Source organism: Triplophysa dalaica, chromosome 4 (genome assembly GCF_015846415.1).
Source record: "Triplophysa dalaica isolate WHDGS20190420 chromosome 4, ASM1584641v1, whole genome shotgun sequence".
Classification (NCBI taxonomy): Eukaryota; Metazoa; Chordata; class Actinopteri; order Cypriniformes; family Nemacheilidae; genus Triplophysa; species Triplophysa dalaica.
Window position 1 is genome coordinate 27,698,574 of NC_079545.1, and position 26,223 is coordinate 27,724,796.

At 41.9% G+C, this 26,223-nt stretch overlaps 3 protein-coding genes across 5 annotated transcripts; all 3 read right to left on the reverse strand.

Moving 5' to 3' along the window:
• Positions 1–1,795: 1,795 nt before the first annotated feature.
• On the reverse strand, positions 1,796–5,952 carry LOC130418874 (endoplasmic reticulum chaperone BiP-like). The gene is made up of 9 exons (XM_056745047.1): positions 5,796–5,952; positions 4,621–4,771; positions 4,252–4,483; positions 4,018–4,155; positions 3,815–3,927; positions 3,346–3,736; positions 3,021–3,258; positions 2,771–2,938; positions 1,796–2,686 (listed from the first exon to the last, which is right to left on the reverse strand). Exons 2-9 carry the CDS (start codon positions 4,734–4,736, stop codon positions 2,121–2,123), a joined length of 1,962 nt encoding a protein of 653 aa, XP_056601025.1. The 5' UTR covers positions 4,737–4,771; positions 5,796–5,952; the 3' UTR covers positions 1,796–2,120.
• A 409-nt stretch (positions 5,953–6,361) lies between these two features.
• LOC130419161 (FAST kinase domain-containing protein 5, mitochondrial) lies at positions 6,362–12,672 on the reverse strand. Its single transcript, XM_056745646.1, has 2 exons — positions 12,400–12,672; positions 6,362–11,202 (listed from the first exon to the last, which is right to left on the reverse strand). Exon 2 carries the CDS (start codon positions 11,188–11,190, stop codon positions 8,806–8,808), a length of 2,385 nt encoding a protein of 794 aa, XP_056601624.1. The 5' UTR covers positions 11,191–11,202; positions 12,400–12,672; the 3' UTR covers positions 6,362–8,805.
• A 471-nt stretch (positions 12,673–13,143) lies between these two features.
• Positions 13,144–25,281, reverse strand: LOC130419159 (leucine zipper putative tumor suppressor 3). 3 transcript variants are annotated; one of them, XM_056745643.1, is made up of 6 exons: positions 25,186–25,281; positions 22,418–23,038; positions 21,617–22,189; positions 19,910–20,230; positions 18,034–18,264; positions 13,144–17,586 (listed from the first exon to the last, which is right to left on the reverse strand). In XM_056745643.1, exons 2-6 carry the CDS (start codon positions 22,946–22,948, stop codon positions 16,915–16,917), a joined length of 2,328 nt encoding a protein of 775 aa, XP_056601621.1. In that variant the 5' UTR covers positions 22,949–23,038; positions 25,186–25,281; the 3' UTR covers positions 13,144–16,914. The 3 variants fall into 3 exon arrangements, with proteins under 3 accessions (XP_056601621.1, XP_056601623.1, XP_056601622.1); XM_056745645.1 differs by lacking the exon at positions 25,186–25,281 and adding an exon at positions 24,907–25,149; XM_056745644.1 differs by lacking the exon at positions 25,186–25,281 and adding an exon at positions 24,781–24,878.
• Between the last annotated feature and the right edge of the window lie 942 nt (positions 25,282–26,223).

A 26,223-nucleotide genomic window follows, 5' to 3' on the forward strand; every position in this document is an offset into this window, starting at 1 on the left:
CTGCAAATTGAAGGCTGCACTGTTACTCCAACAAATACAGTTAAAGACCTACTTGTTATATTAGACCGCAACATGTCATTTAAAAATCATATCTCAAATGTAAAAAAAACAGCTTTCTTCATCTTTAGAAATGTTGGCAAATTACGAAATATTTTATGTGTTGCAGAAGCAGAAAAGCTTATTCATGCATTTGTGACCTCACGGCTTGACTATTGTAATGCTCTACTTAGTGGTTGTTCTGTATCATCAATAAACAAACTACAGTTAGTTCAGAATGCTGCTGCAAGAGTTCTTACCAGATCCTGAAAATACGATCAAATAACCCCAATTTTATCATCGCTTCACTGGTTACCCGTTAAGTATTGTTTTGATTTAAAGTTCTTTCAATTACTTAGGAAGCCTTAAACGGTTCAGCTCCTTCCTACATAACAGAGCTTCTATCGGTTTCGGCTGGGGGGTCTTCCTGCCGGTGGACTAAGTCCAAATTTGGCCCAAAGTATCAATATTTCGTGTGGCCACCATTATTTTCCAGCACTGCCTTAACCCTCTTGGGCATGAAGTTCACCAGAGCTTCACAGGTTGCCACTGGAGTCCTCTTCCATTTCTCCTGGTGGGTTAGAGATCTTAAGCTACTCGTACCTTCTGTTTGAGGATGACCCAAAGATACTATATAGGGTTTAGATCTGCAGACATGCTAAAGAAGCTAAGGGGAAAGGTGATGGACTGGCCAAGCAAGGCAGAGGTCATTTTGGAAAGACGACCTCTGGATATGACACTGAGCACTCAACTTCTGAATACTCAACTTAGTGAATGTGCAAACGTCAATCTTTGTTAGAGGTTTTTGCCTACTAGGGCGAGGGAAATGATACCGGACTTGAATGACTAAATGATAAATGACTAAATTAATTACTTAATGGCGTCAGAGTGGTTATATTAATCAACACTAATAACAGGAGCGTTAGTTTTGCCTTTAAGTATTGGACCCGAAGTGTATAATAAAACAAGCAGATTGACCAGGAGACATTTGCCAGCAGGACTTAAAAGGACTTTACATAGAAGTGTTTAAGATCCATCAGCACACACACACAATATCAGTGTGTTACACAGAACAGCTTTCACAGCCGGTGTTAAAGTCATGAAATCTGTTATTAGAGCGTGGATATCTTAGAACGTGTGTAGCTGAATTCTTATTACTAGCTGTAGGACTGTGATGAAAGTGAAAGTAATTTAGTGCGTAGCTCAGTCAAATGTTTACAATCTCTGATAACCAAACCCTACTCCAGCGGCTCCTACACTTCTTTAAGGAAAACCTCGCCCCTTTTTTGGCGTATTCCTCTGGGCGGAGGTTTTTCAAAAACTCGGAATAATGACATCATGTACCAGGGATGTAGCCGATTCCTTGAAAAGCAGCTTTGAGGTTTATCATTATGCAGGTTTTGTTTATGCTCTAACAGCAAAACTGCACACAAACTAAAGGTTGAAAAATGGGATTGTTGGGAATGGGACCTTTAATGGCTGTGTTGAGTTATTTTGGGGTTGTACAAGCTGTACACTCACTACTTAACATTTAAGCAAAGTGTTATTTCTTTAGTTTTGTCACATTAAATGATACAATAAAATATGTACAAAAATGTGAGTGGTGTACTCACTACTGTAAGATATTTTCCATATTGTGACGTACAGTGAGTCAATCGCAACTTCCGTTTCATGTTGACTTTGAAATGTTTTAAATTAATTTGTTTCATTTAGTCACCGTTTTGACATCACATCTAAATGAGACACAAACTACAAATGATCATTTTGTATGTAACATTTATTTTGTATTTTTTAGTAGAAATGTCTTCTACAATTGTAAGATTTTAAAAATACATAACGTTCATAATTGACATGACATTTACCCAGGGCCAAACCTTGTCTACAGCTCCCTCCTCAAACTGCCCCTCACAGATCCCCCCCCCCCCCCGTTGAACTGGCTGAGAATAGCAGCATCAAGCCTCAAACCAGGCTGACTAAATCTCCACCTGAGTGAAGAAAAAGATGAAAAATACTGTATGTACACAAGTGCCACATTGGAGGCGGGCGAGGGCATCAAGAGAACTAAGAGTCAAGATGGAATCAATCTACAACTCGTCTTTTTCACCCTGATCGTCGCCCTCTTCTGGCGGAGGTCCGCCCGCGCTGCCGTACAGCTTGCTCACGATGGGCTGCACGACCTCCTCGAGTTCTTTCTTCTTGGACTGGAATTCTTCAATGTCAGCCTCCTGGTGGGACTCCAGCCACTCAATCTTCTCCTCCACCGCCTTCTCGATGGCCTCCTTATCCTCAGACGACAGCTTGCCGCCCAGCTTTTCTTTGTCACCGATCTGGTTCTTCAGAGAGTAGGCGTAACTTTCCAGTTCGTTGCGGGTGTCGATGCGCTCCTTCAGCTTCTTGTCCTCATCGGCGAAAAGCTCGGCTTCATTCACCATGCGCTCGATGTCTTCCGGCGTCAGGCGGTTCTGGTCATTGGTGATGGTGATTTTGTTTTTGTTGCCGGTGCCTTTGTCCTCGGCGGTGACTCGAACGATGGCATTCACGTCGATCTCGAAGGTGACCTCGATCTGAGGAACGCCTCGAGGGGCTGGGGGGATACCAGTCAGGTCAAAGGTACCCAGAAGATGGTTGTCCTTTGTCAGGGGACGCTCACCTAAAAGAATGCAAAGTTGCGACGTGAGAATTTGGACACTTGGTTTAAAAACTAATGCACTGAAGATGGAAGACAATGGCTTACCCTCATAAACTTTGATGGTCACAGTTGGCTGGTTGTCAGAAGCTGTGGAGAAGATCTGGGACTTCTTGGTTGGCACAGCAGTGTTTCTAGGGATGAGTTTGGTCATCACTCCTCCGACAGTCTCAATACCCAGGGTCAGAGGGCACACATCCAGAATCACAATTTCACCTGTAGAACAAAAGGTTTAGTTATGAACCATCCAGATAATCATTTGAAGGTTTTGGTCCAGCGCATCGAGATAAAAACCCACCCGTGTGCTCTTCTCCTGACAGCACTCCAGCCTGCACTGCAGCACCGTAAGCCACAGCCTCATCAGGGTTGATTCCTCTGGACGGCTCCTTGCCATTGAACAACTCCTTCACCAACTGCTGGATCTTTGGGATACGAGTGGATCCACCGACCAAAACGATCTCATCAATTTCAGACTTCTTCAGGTCCGAATCTTCCAGAACTTTCTGAACTGGTTTCATGGTGGAGCGGAACAAATCCTGCAATGGGAAAAGAACGTTTGTTATTTTTTGAGAACTTAAGAAAAGTGGGTTGAATGAAGCAGTAATACTTGAACATGCTCGTACCATGTTGAGCTCCTCGAACTTGGCACGGGTCAGGGTCTCTGAGAAGTCTTCACCCTCAAAGAAGGACTCGATCTCGATTCGGGCCTGGTGCGAGGCAGACAGTGCTCTCTTAGCCTTCTCCACCTCACGGCGCAGCTTCTGCACAGCGCGGTTGTCCTTGCGCACATCTTTTCCGGTTTTCTTCTTGTACAGTTTGATGAAGTGCTCCATGACGCGCTGATCAAAGTCTTCTCCACCGAGGTGAGTGTCTCCGTTAGTGGCCAACACCTCAAACACGCCGTTGTCAATGGTCAGGAGGGACACGTCAAAGGTGCCGCCGCCAAGATCAAACACCAGGATGTTCTTCTCGCCGTCTCTTTTGTCCAGACCGTAGGCAATAGCAGCGGCGGTTCTGTGAAAGCAACAAGATGTTTATTAACCTCCTGATGACAAAACGACCCGCTTAAAACCTCTGAGCGATTTTACTTACGGCTCATTGATGATTCTCATGACGTTCAGACCAGCGATGGTACCAGCATCTTTGGTGGCCTGACGCTGGGCATCATTGAAGTAAGCAGGCACAGTGACCACAGCATGTGTGACCTTCAAAAACAGAAAGATTAGACGTCAAGTTTTACTGCAACCCAACCAAGAGCAACATCAAATACTGCTTGTGTATTGTAAAGACTTTACCTTCTTTCCCAGGTAAGCCTCTGCAGTTTCCTTCATCTTAGTCAGAACCATAGCGGAGATCTCCTCTGGTGCGAACGTCTTCATTTGGCCAGATCCAATATCTAACTGGATGTGAGGTTTGTTTTTCTTCTCAATGACCTAGAATAACACAGAACAGACGTTTAGCATCTCACTTTCAAATCATGCGTGTTCAGCATCACCACAATTCAAATACAATCTAGTGCACACGTGTACCTTAAAGGGAAAGTATTTAATATCCTGCTGCACGGCAGAGTCGCCCCAAGTTCGGCCGATCAAGCGCTTTGCATCGAAAACAGTGTTCTCAGGGTTGGATGTCAGCTGGTTCTTTGCAGCATCTCCAATGAGACGCTCACCTTCAGTGGTGAAAGCCACATAGGACGGAGTGATGCGGTTTCCTTGGTCATTGGCGATGATCTCAACACGGCCATTCTTAAAGACGCCCACACTGATTGAGTTTAGAGACAAAGTAAAGTTTATTAATGTTTTGCCACAAATGTACTGTAACATTGAGACTTTCTATATTTTTCAGGCGTGAAAGTGCATGTGTATTTTGAGGTATGGTGGACCTTTTGATGTACTCACCATGAGTAGGTGGTCCCAAGGTCTATTCCGACCACTGTCCCAACACTTTCTTTCTTGTCTTCCTCTTCAGCAAACACGCTGCCGGCCACCAGCAGAAACACGCAAAGCAGTCGCATTTTGACGTGTTGATCTGTCAAACCTTGTTTGATTTCTGCAACATGACAAAATGCATCAATGTCAAAGGTCAGGGCAAGTTCATTGTGTATTTAACAACCCACACTGTCTGGGACAGCTACGATATCACATGAAATGCATCATCAAGCCAAAACTGAATAAGTAATGAATTGTATATAAATATAATGCAGTGTTTTATTCTAAATTAAACCGTGCCAAAAGCAGTTATACAAATGGACACTAGTCGCTTGTAAAAAAGCATTCTGTATAGAAAATGTTTTAAAAAAGGGATGGATTACTGACCGAGAGACCGAGAACTATGAAGATCTGACAACATGTTACTTTAACAGATCGTGAGAACGGCTAACCATACACACATTAAATTTTACAACATACACACTATTTATTTTATTTATTTACTCTCATTCTCTTGCTTTATCAACATGTCATGAGTGTACACAGATTAGTAATTTATTAAAAAAACGATTTCAGTATTTAAACAAAATTACAGCCGTACGGTGTTAAGGAGCCAATGAGGGTCAACATATGACAAATTCGGTCACTTTCACTTCTATAGCTCTGAATGCGCATGGGGGGCCCTTGGAGGTAACTGGCCCCGGGGCCCTATGAAGTCATAATCCGTCCCTGAAAGGGCAGCATATCGACAGATGATATAAAGTTGCTATACTGATCAATGACGAAACCAACAAGTAAGTTAACCTCGTGCACGCTCATCACCTCACGTTCTCAAAATTGCCATTATTATAATAGGACAGTAAAGCACATTGAGCTCTTATGAAAATCTAAGCATGAATATCGAAGATAAATGACGTTCAAATAACCTAACGGATTTTAGCGGTTTGCGAGTCATCAAAGACGATTACAAAATAAAAGCATATCCAGCTCTATTATAGTCGTATTCTAAGTAAACTAAGCAACAGATTATAACCACTCTCCACCAATATCGTTTACATTATTACAGTAATTCTATTATTATGTGTAAATTATTATTTAACAAATAAACTACCAGTCACAAGAACTACGTGAGAAATAATTCTTACCCAAAACTTGAAGTATTAAGTAAATGGAGTAAAAGCCGTGTGCCAAATGTCTATTTTGTCTGTTTCGCAATTTTTCTCAAACATTCTCTCAGTGTGAAGTGAAACGCAAACACATCTGCGCTGCTTTATAAAAACATTCAAAACATTCACCGCTTCACGTCGTGGAGCCCCATCATTGGTCAGACGCCAGCTCATTGGCTGAGAGAGGCACGCTGGCTCGCGCTGATTTGCACACGTACTATTGGAGTAAACGTCACGAGACGAGACGAACTGTAAGCATTTGATTGGATGACGCGCGTGGCAATTGTCGGACGGGGAGGGGCGGAGAGATGCGTCTTGAACGAAGATAAAATATAAATGTGAACGGCTTCTCTTCAATCACAAGCCGACATTTGTTTTAAACTCTTATTTCCCGTTATCCTATATTTTGTAAGCTTTTATAGTTCACGATTCAAATAGACTTATTTGGCGTGTTAAAAACAGGTTTAACTTCGTCAAAACATAGAAACGTAAAAACACTTTTGACACGTAAAATAAACTTCCTAACACAAAACAGTAGGCTACAATAATTAAAAGTATTTATTGATTTGAGAATAATTTTGAAAAAAGGTAAAACAAGACTAAGAGACATAAAACTATGATGGTTTTGTAGGTCATCTGTAGAAATGACAACATCTGTCTGCAGACTAAAGATGAAAACAAAATAACTTTTGGGCTTAATCTAGAACACACTTTTAACATAGTTAAACATCACAATGAGACAGTTTGGGTTTGGTGAGACAAAATATGAAAAGCAAATGCTCGGACTCGTCTACTGATGATGATTCAATACAGTGAAACACTTGTCACTGTTTACAAATCAACATCTCACACTTACAGTAAAAGACAAGATGCAATCTTACATCAGAGGGCTGTTCCATAAAACAAGATTATGAAATAGGACAGACTTATTTTGGCAATTCAGATTTAATGTCAAACAATTTGGTTTCATAAAGCAAACTTAAAATAGTTTGAACTCAGTTACTATGGCAATTTATGGCTTAGCCTTAATTGTTGCTTAACTAGAGGTCATGTGATGATCTTACCCCTGATTCTCTGTCATGATGCAATATTACATCACTTTAATGAACATTATAAATAAAACTGTAAAGAAATCAATTAAATAAATTATAGAACACAATAATGAATGAATATAATCTGTTGTCATGGGTGTTAGATTATATCCATTTGATACTGTAAATGTTTAAACTAATGTCAATAAAGTTTGAATTGAAACCTTCCCCAATAAATTGATAATATCTATAACAAGTTCGAACGATTATATCGGCCAAAAAGATGCAAATCCAAATTTATACAGTTTCAAAAAATGGCAGGGTAAAAATGGGATGTGCCTTGTGTGTGTAGTATATCCCAGTGATGGTTGTAGAGAAGGACTGATGAGGAAATAAGATGATTTGTGATGACAATTAAGCAGAGTTATAATTTTTTGTAGCCTTACATTTTTTCCTTTTCCTTCAGTTTAATACAATTATTTTACTGTAGGCTATAGCTGCTCGCTCCAGAAAAGGAAAGTGTTGAAACAACAGGTCCTGTATCATTTTCTTATGGCGTTTCTTCTTTTTCCAGTTGTTTGATTTGAGGTTTGATTTTCAACTTTATTAACTTTTCAGCTATATTTCTTTTTGTACGAGGAAGAGCTTGTACACAGTCTATATCTTCTCATAATTTGTTCTGTTCCAACAGAATAATGCTTTGCTGGGGTACTATTGGCATTTTGTTATAATGTGTCAATATTCCCTTTGTCACATGTGGTCCCAGTCTACAGTGTACTGCAGACAATCATATTTGCTAAATACCCAATGTGAGCACCTCAACACACAAATGTGCCTTCAAATCTAATGTGCAAACAGTGATTTATGTACTTAGACTAACCTGTGAACATACAGACAAATTATTCTGAATTGTAGATGGTTCTCTGAAATTTTAAACTCTGTTAATCACTGCTTTAAACTCTTTAAGACATTTACACAGCACTGTATTGTAATACATTTTATACAAAATAAAAACAACTAAGGAAGGTTGAACATTTTTGCACAATATATTTTAATAACCCTTTTCCTTGCTTGCTGTTTAAATAAATTGTTGCAAATATTATAATATAGTATTACTTCTTTATTTGTATTAAAATAGGCTATATGAATATATTTGAACACTTTATACTTTCTATATGCATTGATTCATTTAGGAATTTCTTGCCAATCTTTCCCTCAGGTTTCGTTATTTGCAACGGTAGTACCACAGTTTTAATACATTTGAGATTTTAATTCTTCACCCGTTTTGCAGAAGGTAATGCACCAATACGCTGGATCTTTACTGCCTTTATACCAGAAGAAGAAAGAGAAGAAGAAGAGCACCAATCATTGCTCTCTTTTCCTTAGCGGATTTGATTCGACTTGTAGGGCCTGAATATTAGCGTGCACATGCACTTATCTGAACTATGTGAACCTGACTCAAATAAGTAAGATTACATGATCTTCAATTTACAATTTTGGAACCGAATTAAGCGTTTCTGATGGGTTCGGTTCATTCAAGTCAGGGGTGTTGGCTTTAATCGTCGTTATTCTTAGATAAATATAGGAAATGAATGTCATGTGTAAACTATAAAAGGTGTAATCATTTGGATACAACTGTAACTGCGGTTCTTCTTTAAAAAACTCACATATTTCTTAAATAATTGTATAATCAGAAATGCCAATAAAAGAGAGTTTAACTGTGTCATTCATTATCATTACATAAATGACCCTCATGATAAAGATATTGAGTTTGACACAAACTAACTTATAGCTAAAATTACATTTAAACTACAAAAAAAGAACTAATGCATACTGTAGAGTTGATTGACATTATGAGTATGATACATAACTTTAATACAAATTTCAGTGGTTTGGTACATTAAGCAAAGACATGAGTTGTAGATTGAAAGTTCAAAATCTCTGAATAAAAATCCTGTTTATTTCTGGGAGACACTGAATATCTTGCAGTGTAGGTACGCGAGTTTCTCTGCATGTGAGCGTCGCAGAAGTGGAAACCATTCCCAATGAGGAATCTCCACAACTCTGTACCCGGCCAACTCAAGCTGCCTCCGCTTCAGCGCATGCAAACCCAACAACCGATGACTCCTGTAACAATACTGATTCCTGTTTGTCACTTGAACAGCGAGACGCACAACAGATGCTTTAGATCCGTCTCGCTGAGGTGAGCTGATCCCAGACCTGGTCATTGCCATCACAAGGTCATCTGTCAAGTCTACACCTACATTGAAGATGCTCTCTCTCACATGGACCGGCTCAACTTTATACCTCTGAAGCGGAGCGTTAGATGGATGCACTGGAATGTTTTTGAAATTGGTGAGTTGAGCTAACAGATCATCAGTCAGAGGAACTCCGGAGAGTTTACCCTCCCAGCTGTGAGCCGACGTGTCTTTCTCGAGAGTCTGGTGTTCAGGAGACACAGGAAGAGGTTGATCGTTGAGATCCAAATGTACCTCCAGGTCAACAGAGCGCAGGTGCGGGAGGATCATGCGTTTGCACACAAACCTCTCTCCACCCAGAAGTTTCTGTAGCATGGCTTCGGCCTCGACGACTTCAGGCTTTTGGCAAATATCAGACCGGGCGAAGTCCCACAACTCTTTCGTCACTTCTGTGATCATAGAGCGACTCAGTCTCGGACCGGTCCAGTTGGGCAACTCCAGGCCTACAGATCCATCCAAAGTGAATAAGTCTTTTTTCAACTCCAGCTCTTGTGAACGGCAAGCCTTGCTAATAAACTCCGGGCTCAACGCCAAGCTCACCAAGTCATGCGGGAACTGACCCACAAAAGCTAAACCGATCAAGCCTGTCAGCAGGTGTTCAGGAAAGCGTTGAAATTCACCCTGACGTTCACGTAAGACTGCGGTGAGACAGGGATAGAGGTTGGGACACTGGCTGGGATGGACGCCTAATGTACCGAAGGCCCACACCATCTTAGCGGCGTCTTTACTTCTGCAGTGCGTGATGACATCCGGCAGCCGTTCAGCTACGGCCAGGAGGATTCGATCATCTCTGTAATGCAGAGCGGAGCAAGCCAAGACGAGGTGCATGAGGCCTTGAACGCCCATCTTTGGGGCACGTACGGGTATCTCACGTCCCATGGCTTCCAACCATGGAAGATGGTCCAGATAACTAAATCGCATCAGTTTCATCACATTCACTATTGCGAAATCGCTCATGTCCTTCACTACAGAATGCGTACGGTCCACAAGTCTGCGCGCCGCTCTCTCGGAGAGGCGGATCTGTGATTTGAAGAGGCCTAAGCAAATAGCACCCAATTCTTCACCTTTCAGTTGGTTTAAGTGACGCAGAAGTAACGATTCAACTGGTTGAATGAGAGTCTCCGGACATCTCCTGCCTTCTCCCACAATGTATAAAAGTTGAACTAGCTCTGGCGAGCTCATCTGGTCGAAGTATCGGCTGATGTTTTCGATGAGTCTCTCCAGATATTGAGGAACGGATCGACCGAGGCAGCGCCACAAGTCGGCGGCGAGCAGCGACTGGTGTAGCTCCATCTCACTTGCTCGCCGGCAAAACTCTGTTTCCAACAATCCTAACAGACTGTGGGAATGAGGCAATCCCAAATTCACGAAGGCCCTCAACACGTCCAGCAACTGCGGAAGCGTGAAGGACTGAAGGGATTCCACGCTATAACGCAGCAACATGTTGAATCGCGTGTCACCTCGAACCACTGCCGTCCGTTCTCTGGGCAACTGGCCGAGTTTACTCAAGAAAAGAGCGACGTCTGAAGGTCCCATGCTGCCTTTGAGAACACTGACTTTATGAAGAAGTAACAAGGCCTCATTGAGGTCGATGGCAGAGGAATGCTGAGAGGGGTCATGCGTCATACTGCGGTATTCTGGTCGACATCTCTGAAAGGCGCGTGGCTCACCTTTGACGTCTGGATCTTTGGGGATGTGTGGGGTAGACGGGGGTCCTGTGTCAGATGCAGCTTTACTGAAGGCCAGGTTTAACAGCGTGTTCTTAGCACTGGAGAGCTGTCGGGAGCAGCTAATGCTGTGCGGGTTACTTTGCTGTCTGTATGCCGGCTTGAAGGGCAGATTGGAGTATGGTTCCTCCTCTGCATTGAAACCACCCGGCGCAGAAGATTGGCCTGTTCTGACCCGGTAGTAAGCGGAGGGATTGTACACCAGTGTGCTCGAAGGCTTTTCTTTTTCTTCCTCTCTCTTTGGTTCTGCATCTCCTCTGCTTGACGGGAGATGCTGAGCTCTGAAGATGAGGATGCGTTGTATGTGGGCGTAAAGACGTCTCTTTGTCTCATGATGGAACAGCAGCGTCACAGACATTAACACCAGACACTGGAAAGACATAAAAATAGGAATTGTTTAAATTTAAACTCCAACATAATATCGTATAAATTCTGAGAAATATCGATCAGTCACACTTCTGTTGTTATATTTTAGAACTAACGAGGGTCTTGAACTTGTTTTCAAAAATTGTTAAAGCCTTTGAATAATTAGAACGTTTCTGAATTCTCTTCTGGGCAAAAGCTGGAGGAAGAGGTCAACGTCACTGTACCATCATGGTCCACTTTTATAAGGTAAGAAAATAATTTATTTAATAGCTCAGCCATTTATCCTACACACCTAGGAAGTTAAATTTAGAACTTTGAGAACTTTTAAAGGGAAAGTACAACCCAAAATTGAGATTATTTAATCGTTTATACTTTTTTTCCATTTTAGGTGTCATCTCTATCTCAGACATTCATCAAAATAAGAACCAGAAATCCTATCATACATGTCAAAAATATGAGTTTCAGAAAAGATCTGAGCAATGTCACAAACTAAACATGTGTTTCTATAAGCAATAAAGTGAAATTATTTAATATTTAAACATAAAAAATACTTTTATTTATGTCCTGTATAGATAATCTGTATAGTGGTTTTCTTGTATGGGAAAATTCTCCTTTATTCAGCTCGTTACATTTTACATTTATGCATTTGGCAGAAGGTTTGTGACTATACTTTTGTGTTCCTGAGGACGTGCAATCCCTGGGATCGAACCTGTGACCTTGGCGTTGCTATCGCCATGCTCTAACCAATGAGCCACAGGACATTTAAATAACTGTTTATTAAAAACGTTTCGCCAAACAAAACTAACTATATTCGGTCTTAACGTCTACATTTGACAAGATCATTTAAGATGACAGCAAACATACAGTACATATTTCATTTAAAGCGATTTAAACCACAGCACATTCAAGGTAATTTGTTATGCGGTCGTGCTCCTAAAAGACAACAACAAACAACCATAGCACAAAAAAGGCTATAAGCTACCGTGGTTTTGTTGTTAAGTGCTGATGTTATTATTGATTGTTTAAATAAAATTGTGAATAAAATAAAACGCGTTTCTTGTGGCGAAACGTCAACAATGAAACAAATGTTACGTCCTGTCAACGGCTGAACGTCCTTTACAACACGAGCACAAGCGCTAACTCAACATTAAACATCGTTTACAGATACAAAGCGCAAATTACAGTAAAACGACAAGCATACCTTCAGTGTGTGTATCCTTCAACGACACAAATAATAATTTAATACAAGTTTTATATTCCGCTTCAAAATCATTGATAAAGCGCATGTGAACGTGCGTAAAGCAGACGGCTCGTGAACGTACGGTGGCTCACATGAGACAAATGCGCTTCGATAATAAAACGGGTGCCTAGAATAAACAGTCATTGGTTAAATGTATATACTAGTTTAACCTTTATTCGTATTATGTTACGTGTTGGTTTTCGTAGCTACAAAAGAAACTGTCAACGCTCATTTTTGTAAGTCACAGAAAGAACAAAATCGAAAAAACAAACATTGATTGTGTTCTCATTTTGACATATAAATTAACAACTTTACCATTTCTAAAACGTTGTTAAGTGGTTGCTAGGCAGTTTGTATGATGTGATAGGTTGGTTGCTAGGGCATGGTTGTGCCTCTATGGGGAACACTGCTGTTTTTGGAGAGACATACACACGATGAATTAAAGTGTGTCAGTTTACTCCAGAATGAAAAAATAACAGTGAATTCAGAACAGGATCATGCACATCTGTAATATACATGTGCACATGTGACCCTTAATAAACCTGTGGCCACTATAAGATGTGTAGTGTTTTAAAGTAAAAAAATATATAGTTACATTTATCATTATACCTCTAGACCGCAACAATTAATACTCACATTTTTTTCTCAAAAAGAAACCGAGAAGCGAAATCGTCGAATGAATAGAAAAGAAACAGAAACTGTTGCTCTGTTTTTATTCACATCTTTATTATTTAAATTAATATTTGCTAAGATATGCTTTTCCCAAGCAAATTCTGGAAAAAAAGGAAAACAAAAGAACACTTACAAAACCTCGGCGGCCTTCCGCTCACCCGAACATTTCAAGAACTGATCAAAAGAACGTAAAGACACGTGACTCTTGAATGTATGACTTTACGGTAATATAGCCGGTCGAAGGTTTTAAGGTTCATATATGTATATTATATTCCTATAATAATAGTTTGAAAAATAAAAGCTGACATGTCAGTCTCGTTACTTCACAAAAGTATTCACACGCATTAGCTCGGTATAGATAGAATAAGTTCTGTACACATAAGGAACGGTGATATTTACATGCAGTCGACTTCCTTTGTCTCTACCAAGAACACAGCAGGACACAACAGAAGCACATAGCAGCAAATGCGGCCGAAGACAGCAGAGGTGTGGCGTCCATCTAAAGCTTCTCTCTTAACACCTAGTGTCATAAAGTGGCATGAATCTGGATTGATTATCAATGAAATGGCATCATTCTAGCGAGACAGAGGAGGCACGAGCACCGTGACTCTTCCACACGTCTCGATTCACATCTTTCTAGAACTTTATGGGAAATAAATCAACGCACTGCGCTTTGCGTACAGCTGAATCATATGCGCTGGAAAACACTTTGTGCTTGTTTTCATTCCAGCACAGACGCACTTCGTAAGAGTGCAACTGGCTTGCAAGTGCTGTGACCAAATGTCTCAAAATATTGATCCTTGAAGAGTTTGTGCATAATAACAAGCGCGCTAAAGTCACCGTTCGGTCCAATGAGATTTTTCTAAGAGACTTTTAAAGACTTTGTGACAACAGGTGTTTTGTAAAGCGCTCCCACCTCGTACAAGTACATTGATCAAAATCTCCGTCTGTGTTCGGAATAGCGCACTACTCACACCATCTCTCTTCAGCGTGCAGTACTGTGTCCCACAATGCATTGCGCTCAGCAGAAATAGTATAGTAATGTGCTATTGAGAACATCCCAACATCATCCTCAAACGACCACACGATGGACTTCTTACCCGTTCAAAAATCTCCACATCATTTGTGCGCACTGTGCACTTGCTCTGAAACACGCATCACTTCAATCTACTGCATATTACATCTTTTTCAAAGTCAAATATTCTAAAGGATACTTCCGGCAAGTATGCACGGACACGTTGTATATGCTCTTTTTGGAAGAATGTAAAGTCATGTGCGAAGGTAATCGCTCGTCGATGTCGCGCGAGTTTCGGCTCAGCCGCCATCCGTCTCGGTCGAGTCGTTCCGGCGGCTTCATAAACCTGTTCACACCAACCCCGTCCTTCTTTGAAAGTACACTAACGTATTTAATAGATCTCTTGTCTGTTTTACTCTACATTGCTCAAAACATATAAAAGGGCAAAAACAACATTCAGGTGCATTCTGATTAGAAATAAATAGGTGTCCTCCACCACTGCTTCGGGTGGAAGAGCAGGAGGGTTGAGCGCTTCTGTACCGCACTAGGCCTGAGGGCATCAAACACGCTGTACGTAAGCACGTCAATGCAACGCTTTGCATTTTCCAAAATGACTTGCAGTGCATTCAAACTATACATTTGATTTGTGCTCCCTGGGAATCGAACGCGTGACGATTCCGTTGACCGTTCCATCGGGCGCGCGCACCTGACCCCCAGTTAACTTCCGGTTTATGTTTCTTCTTGTAGTTATTTATACTTTCGGTGTGGTGTTTTGGCTACTGTCTGATAATATAAATATTAAATGTATGGTAATGTTAATGTATATCATTGTTTTATTGTATAATAATTGTATTTAAAGAGTACATAACTAGGACTTTGGTTTAAGGAGTGTCCAACAACAAGTTTATGTACAAAGAAGGTGTAAAAACACGATTATTTCTGAATAATACACAGTTATTTCTACTTTACTTCTTGACTGACTCAAATGATCTAAATGACTCGCTTTGCTTCGTGATTCCTTTCCGCTAATATGATGTGACCAGACGGTCTAGTCGGCTGTGATTGGTCTACCGTGTTTTGTTTGGGGGAGATAAGAGAGCAAAACGTAGGCTGGGACTATATGTTGTGACGTAAATCCCCTGCGGTTCGACTCATTTGCATGATTCAGAGTCGACTCCCTTTTTCCAAGCCATAACTTTGTTATTTATTCACCTTCAGATTCACAACTTGGCAGACTGCTTACTTTCAAACACGGCAACATTACACACGGCATGAAATTTTAATTTCATCATGTTATGTACTCTTTAATTTTGTTGTATGTTCATTTTATTAAATAAACAATTCGTTGAATGAGTCCTGTAGTGTTTCGACGCATTTAAAGAAACCATATGGTAGCGGTGGAGCTTGGTATCGCAGTCTAAATTGAAAATGTTGGAGAGACAAGTTTAGCCAAGTAACTGTTCTTCTCGGTTTCAGTTGCTTGTTACCAGAAATAATCTACAGGTGCTCTTTTCTTTGTGAATGTGTTCTGGAAGTTAACTGCAGCCCACGAACGCGCGCATGCAATGTAACGTTTGTTTATGTCGTCACTTTGAAACCGTCTATTCTCAGCTATTGCGTATATTTGGGCAAACCTACATCTATTGCTAGTTTTCACTTTCAGCTCAACAACTGGCATGGCAGAGCAACAGTCTGAAGAGAGTCAACTTTTAAAAAGCTTCACAGATAACAACTTTTCTTAACCCAAGAACACACAATAAAAGGACAGTTCACCCAAAAATAAAATTCTGTCATCATTTATTCTCCTGTGTGGTTGTGAACCTGTACGTGAGTCTTTCCTCAGTAATACACAAAAGAAGATATTTTGAGGAACGTTTCAGTGGTTTTGCGTTCATACAATGGAAGTCAATGGAGTTCAATGTTGTTTGCTTACCAACATTCCTTGAAAATATACTTTTTGTGTGTGTTCTGCAGAAGAAAGAACGTCATCCTGGTTTGACATGACATGGGCGTGACTAAATGATGAAGTTTTCTCATTTTTGGGTAAACTGTCCATTCATGCTTGCGTAAAGTTAGTTCTGTCCTAACAGTACAACAGAAAACATCACGAGCAGCCAGACTCTCAAGAGTTTGGTCCTCGCATTTAAAACTGATGGTGTGTTGTGTCAGAGAACTTCTCCTTGCATCTCTCCACTGTTGTGTGATGTCTGCCCAATACAGTTCTAACTAGAAAATAATGCTATTGTCACTGATAATAAACAGTTCTTCCTTTAACAAGCTTTCCCTATGTTGTTTTTAAAGGTGAAGTCTGTCATCTTCCACAGCAGTGTGACACATGTTACCGTCCAAATATGTAAACATTACAGTCCAACCAATGGCAGATGGAGGCTTCAAAACAGTCAGCACTTTTTTAATTCTACATTTGAGCCTTGAGAAAACGACACACTTCACCTTTAAAAGTGACAAACCCCTATCGCACTCTAAACAGTCTGACCTCAGGTCTGTTCTTCATCTACATCCCATAAACCCCTGAGTGTTAAATCCAGTGGTGTGTTTCCCCTTGCCACCTGACCCAGGGCCAGCTCCTCCACCCTAATCCAACCACCCAGCTGATAAGGCCACACCTGCGCATAACCAACAAACCGGCTCTCAACCCAACCGCCTGCCCCACACCAGCAGGGCATCCTTGGACAGACCTCGGAAGCTGAGCGGTCACCGTTTGTTTAGTTTGTTTGGATTGTACTGAATGCTATTGTAATCGGGGCTTTAAGGGTTTTCCTGCATCGCGTTCAGATCTCCGTCGACTCGATCCTTTCCAGCCGAGTCGTAACCGGCCACGGCGGCGCCAACTGGTGCAGCTCCGGCAGCGCCTTGTCTTCCACTGGAGGAGTCGGAGAGGTGAGCGATATTGACACGGAAACGGCCGTGGGGTCGTCCTCAGAGACGGTGGGGGGCGGCGAGGGGGACGAAGCCAGGGGTGGAGCAGTCAGCTTCTCCACGCGCTCCTCCAGAGCTTGATTCTTCTGCAGCATCTCCACGTAACTAAGCTGCAGCTGCGCCTGGTATTTGAGCACGCGCTCCTTTTCGTCCTGCCAGGTTTGCCGCTCCTGGGAGAAGGTGAGAGCCTGACGCTCCCGCTGCTGTCGCTCCACGCGCAGATCACTCTGCAGACGATCCAGCTGCCGCCGCAGGTCGCCCGACTCCTGCCGCTGGACTTTGGAGTCGTCACTCTGCATGGTGAGAAGCGGGTCTGGAGCCGGCAGGGCGGGGAGCGACGCAGGGGTTTCAGGAGGGCTCAGGGGGGAGAGAAGACGCTCTCGGCTACGGGAGGTGACCATTTGGCCCATTTCACCCAGGCTGGGATCAGCGGCCCGACCACCGCTGCTGAGCTCACCCAGAGCTTTTTTCAGACGCGTGACCTCCGACTCAAACACACTCAGTTTGTCCCTCAGAACCGTCACCTGCAGGAATAAACGAAGCAGAGGGAGAGAGAAATAAGAGGAATTAAAGGAATCTCTATTGCCCCCTTAAGTTTGGGAGTTTGTTAGCACCACATTGACACAAGAATACACTTTGTACAGATCAAGCACTTCGGTCTGGAAACAAAATGAGCAGCATTTTTGCACTGCCTGCAAAAAAATAGACAGCTGAACAATCAGTAACTTCAAATCACATGTCTAATTGTAAAATAATGAGCTTTGAACTTATTGATGTTCACCCATATTTGAATTTCTCGTTTTTTTACTTTTAATACATTTTACCTTTAGTTTTCTCTCACAAACTTTGACTTCAAAAGATACTCTTTGACTTCAATGATGAAAGCTTTTCCTTATTGAAGCTTCTCCACGTTGACCCGGACAAGAAGGTAACGTGATAACATTTGCATATAAAACAATTCGTTTGTGTACCTCAGCCAGCATGGTCTGTAGTTCTGCCTCGCAGCGCTCCAGCTCCAGGGTTTTGGTGCAGAAAGACTCTTTCAGGCTGATCTCGGCTTCTTCTCTCTGTCTCAGTTGAGCATTGAGATCTTTCAGCTGTCCTCTGAGGGCCACCATCTCACCCGCCCGCTGGGTCACCTCACCCTGACTCTCTCTCAACTGCTGCTTCAGCAGAGAGATCTCACCCGCCTTCTGACACACCTGGACCAGTACACACACACACACACCGCTGACATTACACACACATTGTGTATACAGATCGGCAAATTAAAAGATTTAGAGGTATCTGTTTGGGTGAAAACAAAAATAAAGTTTTTTATTTGTGTTAACACTAGTTTAAACAAAACCTTGTCGAAATAACACAAAAAACGATGCAATGTTTTCAGACCTCAAATATTGCAAACAAAACAAATTAATTTTAACATGTATTAACCAGTGTTGGTTTTAAATAGTTACTAAGTAATTAGTAACTGTAATTTAACTACCTTTCCCTAGAAAAAGTAAAGTAAGGGATTACTCTCACTTTTTCAATTTCATTACAATTACTTCTGATGTAATTGAACTAAAGACTGTGTGATATATTCAATAGTGGAAACGACAACAAAATTATACGTCTAACTTTGAAACGTGCTTTAATGTGTCTTTCTCACATTTGTATACTTTGCTCAGTTAATTAGAACAATTTATGTAGTTTTATATGATTTATTTGAATAAATTAAAAGAGCCGTTTCATGTCTATCCTTAAATCACTGAACTAATAAAGGTTGATATAGAATATAGAAAGTAATTAGTAATAAGTTACTAAATACGTTTTGGAGAGAGTCATTTGTACAGTAATCTAATTACACTATTGAATATGTCATTAGTAACGAGTAATTCATTACTTTTTAAGTAACTTACCCAACTCTGGTATAAACAATGTTTTACATGTATTTAAAATAGTTAAAAAAATGATTTAAAATTTTTTTTAATGGAAGATGCAAAACCTGACACACTGAATGCAGATGTTGGTTTTTTAAATATCTTGTTTAGTTTAGAGTCATTTACTCACTGATTAATGTTTATTTCCACATTTTACAATGAGGGTTAACTCATCTATGAAATAATACAAGTTTAACTTATGACTTGACTAAAGAATTAAGTACATTTAGTTCTAAATATGTACAGTCCGAGATTTTCATGTGCATTTTTTCATATTTCGCGCTCGTTTGTTCAGTATCTCTGAATTGTCAAAACGCCTCTGAAAAATCTTGGTACGGATGCGAAAAACGCAAAAAAAATCAAACCAAATCTGATTTTTTTCATGACGGACGAAAATATCAGAGGCAGCGTGTAAATGTCATTGACACAACGTCAGGTCCTATTTATTTTTTAACGAGCTGAAATTTTAGACGCAAATTTCTGGCTCAATGTGCAATGGTTTTTAATTCAAAATAAATGAAAACCTTTTTCATCATTTCATCATCTACGTTCTTTGTTTGGAATATAAAGAAATGTTCTCAATTCCCTGGTGTCAAATCATTTTCTCAAGTGGCTTCATGAGATCTCATCCTGAGATGATTTTTAAACACTATTGAAAGAGTTCACATCTGAGCTCTTACTGGAACATTTTTCTTCATTATTCAGTCAAAACTTTTAATTAAATAAATTGTTGTTTTATTATGCAAGACATTAATATATTACCACAATTAAAAAAAAATCACATAGCTATAAATCAAATATTTAAGCGAACAATTTAACATCGAAAGGTTTTTAAGATCCTGCGAAACAAGTGACACTAATTGTTTGTCACTCTCAGTTTCTTATGGTCCGGTATGTGAACCTTGTGCCATACGCTGTCTCTCACCTCCCACTTGGTTTCCTCGAGTCTGGGCAGAATGTCGGCCTGCTCCTTCCTGAAATCCAAGCACTTCTTCTCCAGCTCTTCTCTCTGAGCGAGCAGCAGCGTCATTTCCTCCTGCAGTCTGCGTTTGTCCTGCTGCAGACGGCTGATCTGCGCCTGCAGGGCCTGCTGCGTGCGCTGAGCCCGTCGGGTCACCTGCTGCAGTCGCCCGGCGTAGTTCTGCCTCAACTCCTCCATCTCACGCTCCCACACGTGCTGCTTCTCCTCGAACACCTGCACGATTGCCGCTTCGCTCTGGTCCAGATTGCGTCGCATGTGGATCACCTGTGAGGAGGAGATTTAGTCCTGGATCACACGCTACACAAGTGCTGCTCGCCTGAATCCTTGTTGTGCAATGTATTGACACACAACACGCTCGACTTATTGTCTTACAAATCCATTGCACCGCCTAAAACAGAGAATATTTTTTAAGGTGATAAAGAACATTTCCCAGTTCTTGGTGATCATTTTTGAACTGGTTTTACTGGCACACTTAATAAAGTTATTAGTTCATTGCATTATCTACAGATCCAAATAAACAAACAATGTTTTTTATATTAACTTCACTACCATATATTTTATGCATATGCAATTTTATGCAATATTTTATGCATACAGTTAAAAATACACTCGTTTTAATAACAAAAATCTAATTTCCACAATGCTATAACACTAAGGGTCGGTTTCCCGGTCAGGAATTAAATTAAACCAGGACTAGGTTTTGGTAAAACAAGAGTTATAAGTAGTTTTTGCAAACATTTTATTTTAAGATGTGCCAGCGCAAACTGTTTTCAGTTTAGACAGATCTAACTATTATTTTAGAATCCAGTACGGGAAACCACCCATAAATGTATTTACTTGAAGTGATAGTTCACCCAAAAATGAAAATTCTGTCATCATTTATTCACCCTCCTGTCTTGAGTTTTTTTTCTTCATCAGAAAAAAAAAAGATATTTTAAAGAAAGTTTGTAACCGAACAGCACTGGACCCCATTCACTTCTATTGTACACATTTGGCAGACACTTTTATCCAAAAGCGACTTTCATTGCGTTGTACTATAAAAAAAAAATTCAGACTATGTGCAATCCACAGGAAAGCAATGCAAGTGAATAGGGTCCAGTTAACAACATTCTTCAAAATATCTTCTTTTGTATTCTGCGGAAGAAAGAAGCTCAAGACAAGAGGGTGAGTAAATGATTTTTTAATTTTTGGGTGGACTGTCACTTTAAGAAGCAAAATGACACAAGATCTGAATTGTGTGATGTTTTCGCTTAAATCAAGATTATTTGACAAACTTTTTGTTACATTTTTCTGAAATCTCGAGATAAAATTCTTGTGCATGTTTGCTTTTCCAGTAAAAATCTTGTTTTACGGATGTTTAGACAGTTGTATTCAGGGTTGGAAATGGGGGGAAGCAAGGGAAAAGAAAATTCAAACGGTGACACTTCAGGATTTCCATCTTTTATCCATGTAATGGCCTCCGAACGATATACACATTTCAGACATAAATAAAATGGCATTTTTGCTTCTAGGGTTTAAAAATGTATCCAACAAGAGGTGAATCTCGGTCACTTCCACCACTGGTTATATTGGAAAACAAGAAAATGACTTTTTGTTGTGAACCATGATAACAAACAATAGCCTGCAAGGTTTCTCAGTTCACTCACTCACCTCTTGTTCTCTCTCCCATAGCCGGTCCTCCAGGTCCTGAATGAGATCATCTGAGGACGGCGAGGGTCGCAGGGGTCCGGGAGCGTCGCTCAAGTGACTCAGACGCTGATAGGACGATGAACTCTTGCCAGAAGAAGAACGGCCGCTATCAGAGGCGCTGATGCCATTCTGGTATCCAGGCTTATCCAGTTTGTCCAGGGCGATGGTGCCCAGCCTGTTGATGTGGCTGGTGGAGGCACTAAGGGGTCCGAGCGCGGGAGGCGGGCCGTACCCCGACCCTGTGTATGTGGGCAGACTGGTGAGAGAGTTCCTCCCAGAATCTGACAGACTGCCCTGACCGGCTCTGCCCGCTCCCGCATGCGTTCCCCGACTGCTGGGACTGTCCTGATCCCACTGCCCTCCGGACGGGTTTTGCACGCTCTTCTCTCCTCCGCTCCCTCCGCTCCCGCTGCTGCCCGGACCCCCGCTTGTGCCCGAGCTGGTCTGAAGGGGACACACCAGATTCTGCATGGAGTGAAAGTTCTTGGGCACCACGGGTTTGAAGGCTGACGGGCGCACCAGAGAATCATTCGTCTGTGGAGATAAAAGCAGAACTTCTGAGCCGTGACATAAAATCAAGACAAAAATTCATGCTGTTGTGAACCTGTGACTCGTTCTTCAGTGGAACACAAAAGAAGATATTTGGAGAAACGTCTCCGTGGTTTTACAGAAGTCAATGAAATTTGACGTGGTTTGGCTCTTGAGAATATCATCTTTTGTGTTCTTCAGAAGAAACTCTCTTGGATGATCTTCAGATTGCACCTGTGCATGCTCCAGTTTTCCGGAGACGGGCAGAATGTTTGGTGGGTTTTGATGATAAGGTTTGGCTTTGCTCTTGTCTTTGTGCTGTGCTGGAGGCTGATGGCTGACATTTTTCTCGTTGGCGGTGAGCACGATGTTGTTACCACAAAGGTCCAGACTCTCTCCTCTCCTGTGGCCCTCTCTCCGCGCCCCGCCGTTGAAGAACGCAGAGTTGGACACCAGCCTCTCTCCGTTGACTGTTTGTTGTCGGTTCGCGTTGAGAGCCACAGGGCGTTCTGCATCCGAGTGACCGCGAGCGTTGCCGTGGTAATCCCTCTCTGCGTTGTAGCTACGCTCATTGGCGGAGACGCCCTTGGCCTTGGTGCTGGGTCCAGGGATGCGGTCGGCGCTGAAACTGCGGTCGTCCAGTCGGCGACGGGCTGAGTTGGGAGGAGGCGGGGCCGTCAGAGGGCCGTTAGGGGTGGTACGGGTGCCCACGCTGCGCATGGTGATGGGGCGTTGACTGGAGGCCCCGCTTCCTACACTGCCCATGCCAGGAGCCTCGAGGGCTTCACTCCGCCACCCTCCACGGCAGCACTCGCGGGCATGAAGTGTACCTGAACCGAGCCGCGCACACACACACTGGAACAGAAACACACACACGGGTTAATACACACATACATCACTGCGACACCAAAACGTCAAACATAATGTTCCCACAACAGAGCTAAACATGCTAAGATACAAGAAGTTTCCACAAGGATTCAAATAGAATTACAGTCCAAGAGGAAAAAAATACTACTTTTATACTTTTGTAAATAATCAACACACTTGTATCTCTTGAGAATCATAAAAAGCAAAGTTGAGTTGAACATAGATCAGATCTCTCAAAACTCTACAAGAACTTGATTTCCCAACTCCAGTCAAGGAATGAAAAAGCATGAAGAAACAGTCTGTTTCAGCCGCACCCTGGATAAAATGATATCTGTGTTTATCTATGAAGTTAAACATTACCTAAAGATCATTGAAATATGACTGAAGTTCAGTTTCCTACAAAGAGAGAGGAACATGTTATTGCTCAGATGTTGCTCTTTCATTTGATGAAGTTATGTGCTTAAGTACCAACTTCTGATCTTTAGAAGAAAAAAGACAATCAAATGAGAGTGTAATTGTGTAAACACGTGAAGAGTCTGGAGGTGTATATGAATGTAGATTGTAGAGGTAAAATAATCTGGATTTGGATAAATGTGATGAGAAATGTTTGAGTTGATATTGAGACCTTCAATAATATTGACTTTTGAATACAGACTTGACAGATCTGAGCTCAGTTTGAAACATGGTTGACATCTCTTCTCAAACTCTAATGACGACACATTCTTTATCTCGGGAGAAATATCTTAGACGGGACTCGTTTTAATTTATAATTTGTTGTCCATTTAATCTCATTGATGTCTAGGTGAAATCATTGAGATATTTACACAACAGTTAAAAGTTAGATTGTGGTGTCAGTAGAAAGAAAATGATCACCATTAGTATTTTCCTACAAATAAACTGTGGTTACTGTAGCAAATCCATGCTTCATTTGAGTTTGCCGCTGTTTAAATATAACCAAGTCCAAATTTAACCTAAAAAATGTGAAATGTCAATTTATGATAATGGTGCAGAATGTTTACTCTGTGGATTCATATTTACAGAGCTCAATGCATTCATGCAGCAGCACTAGCTGGGCTGCAGTAGCGCGAGCCGTCCAGCAGCGCGCCGCGGGCACGTGCACCACACTCGCACAGCATTACATCATCGCTCACATGCTTCGTACATTCAAACCCTACACACACATCTCACTATAGACTGTGTGTGTGATGCCATTGACTGTCAGGATGACAAATGCATCACATCTGATATCTTTCCTTCATCAACAGAGAGCTGAAACATTGACGCTGTCAATAATGCAAGACGAGATATAATGTGTTTCTCCTTATTCTATACAATAAAGATGGCACAAATATAACGTGAAATGCTAGAAGTGATTCACACACACACACACACACACACGTCTGAGGATAAAGAAAAATGCACGTACATTTGTAAACATGCGCATGACACACACGCATCATCGACCCCTGCTGTAATGCACTCGCACATTAAAAACGCAACGACAACGCGATGATAATAAAGAGAAACTCAAGCCTGTCAGTTAAAATAAGATCTAGAGGCCTGTCCACAACACCCCGACATTAACATATGACATCAGAATCACAACAGCTCAATAAATGTTTTAAAAGAGCATCTTCACAAGAAGAAGGCGCAACAAGACATGATGAGCCCTTAACGCCATGAATGAACGCAGCGTTTAAAAGAAACGCAGGCCTCGCGCTGCAACTAACCCGACAAATGCGTTCAGCAAACACAGGACATAAAAATACTTTATGCCTCCACTGAAGAGCAAACGCAATGGACACAGCAGCGATGCAGGGACAGCAGCAGCCGCACAATGGAGAGACGGCGTTCACCTGACTACACCAATAACACCAGAGATGGATCCATCCGTGCGCTTTTCGTCGCTGTGGCCATTACATAATGCGCGTTACCGCTCATGCACAAGGATGCGAGCAGCCTCCCGGACCGCCGCATCCGCATCCCTCCATCAGCATCAGCATCACCCTCTCATCTCGCGGAGCGATAACAAGCGTAAGCGCATCGAACCTCTCACGGCAGTGTCGCGACGAGTTCAAAGGCGCGTCGCGGTGCGGCGGACGCGGATGATACTCCGTTACTCCACAGATACTCACTGTCTCATTTGATCCGTCTATCGCTGCGTGCGTCGGGATGAGCCTCTGCGTAAATGAACGTGTGAAAAGACGCGATGCGCTTCCGCCCGCGCCAGATATGAAGTGATGGCGGGGGGAGAGAGAGAGAGAGAGAGGGGTGCATCAGCTGAGAGACACACCCACCTCAGCCCCGCCCCTTTTGGACACTATCAGCTCCGCCCATTCTGTTCTGAGTGCAGTTTTCTTTCTTTTTTCCTTCCTTCCATCCATCCATAAATCCATCCTTCTTTCTTTCTTTCTTGCTATCTATCTCTTCTATCTCTCCTTCCTTCCATTCCATTCCCTTCCTTCCTTCTTTCCTTCCATCCATCCATCCATCCATCCATCTCTCCTTCCTTCCTTCCTTCCTTCCATCCATCCATCCATTCCTTCCATCCCTTCCATTCATTCCTTCCATAAATCCATCCTTCTTTCTTTCTTTCTTTCTTGCTATCTATCTCTTCTATCTCTCTTTCCTTTCCTTCCAATTCTTCCTTCCCTCCTTCCTTCATTCCTTCCATTCCTTCCATTCCTTCCATCCATTCCATCCATCCATCCATCCATCCATCCATCCATCCATCTTTCCTTCCTTCCTTCCATCCATCCCTTCCATCCCTTCCATTCATTCATTCCATCCATCCATCCTTCCTTCCTTCCTTCCTTCCTTCCTTCCATTCCTTCCATCCATTCCATCCATCTTTCCTTCCTTCCTTCCTTCCTTCCATCCATCCATCCATTCCTTCCATTCATTCCTTCCATAAATCCATGCTTCTTTCTTTCTTGCTATCTATCTCTTCTATCTCTGTTTCATTTCCTTCCAATTCTTCCATTTCTTCCTTCCCTCCTTCCTTCCATTCCTTCCTTCCTTCCATCTTTCCTTCCATCCATCCATCTTTCCTTCCTTCTTTCTTTCTTTACTTCCTTCCTTCCTGTCTTCTATCCATCCATTCTTCCTTCCATCCATCTTTCTTTCTTTCTCTTCTATCACTCCTTCCTTCCATCCATCGATCAATATCTGAC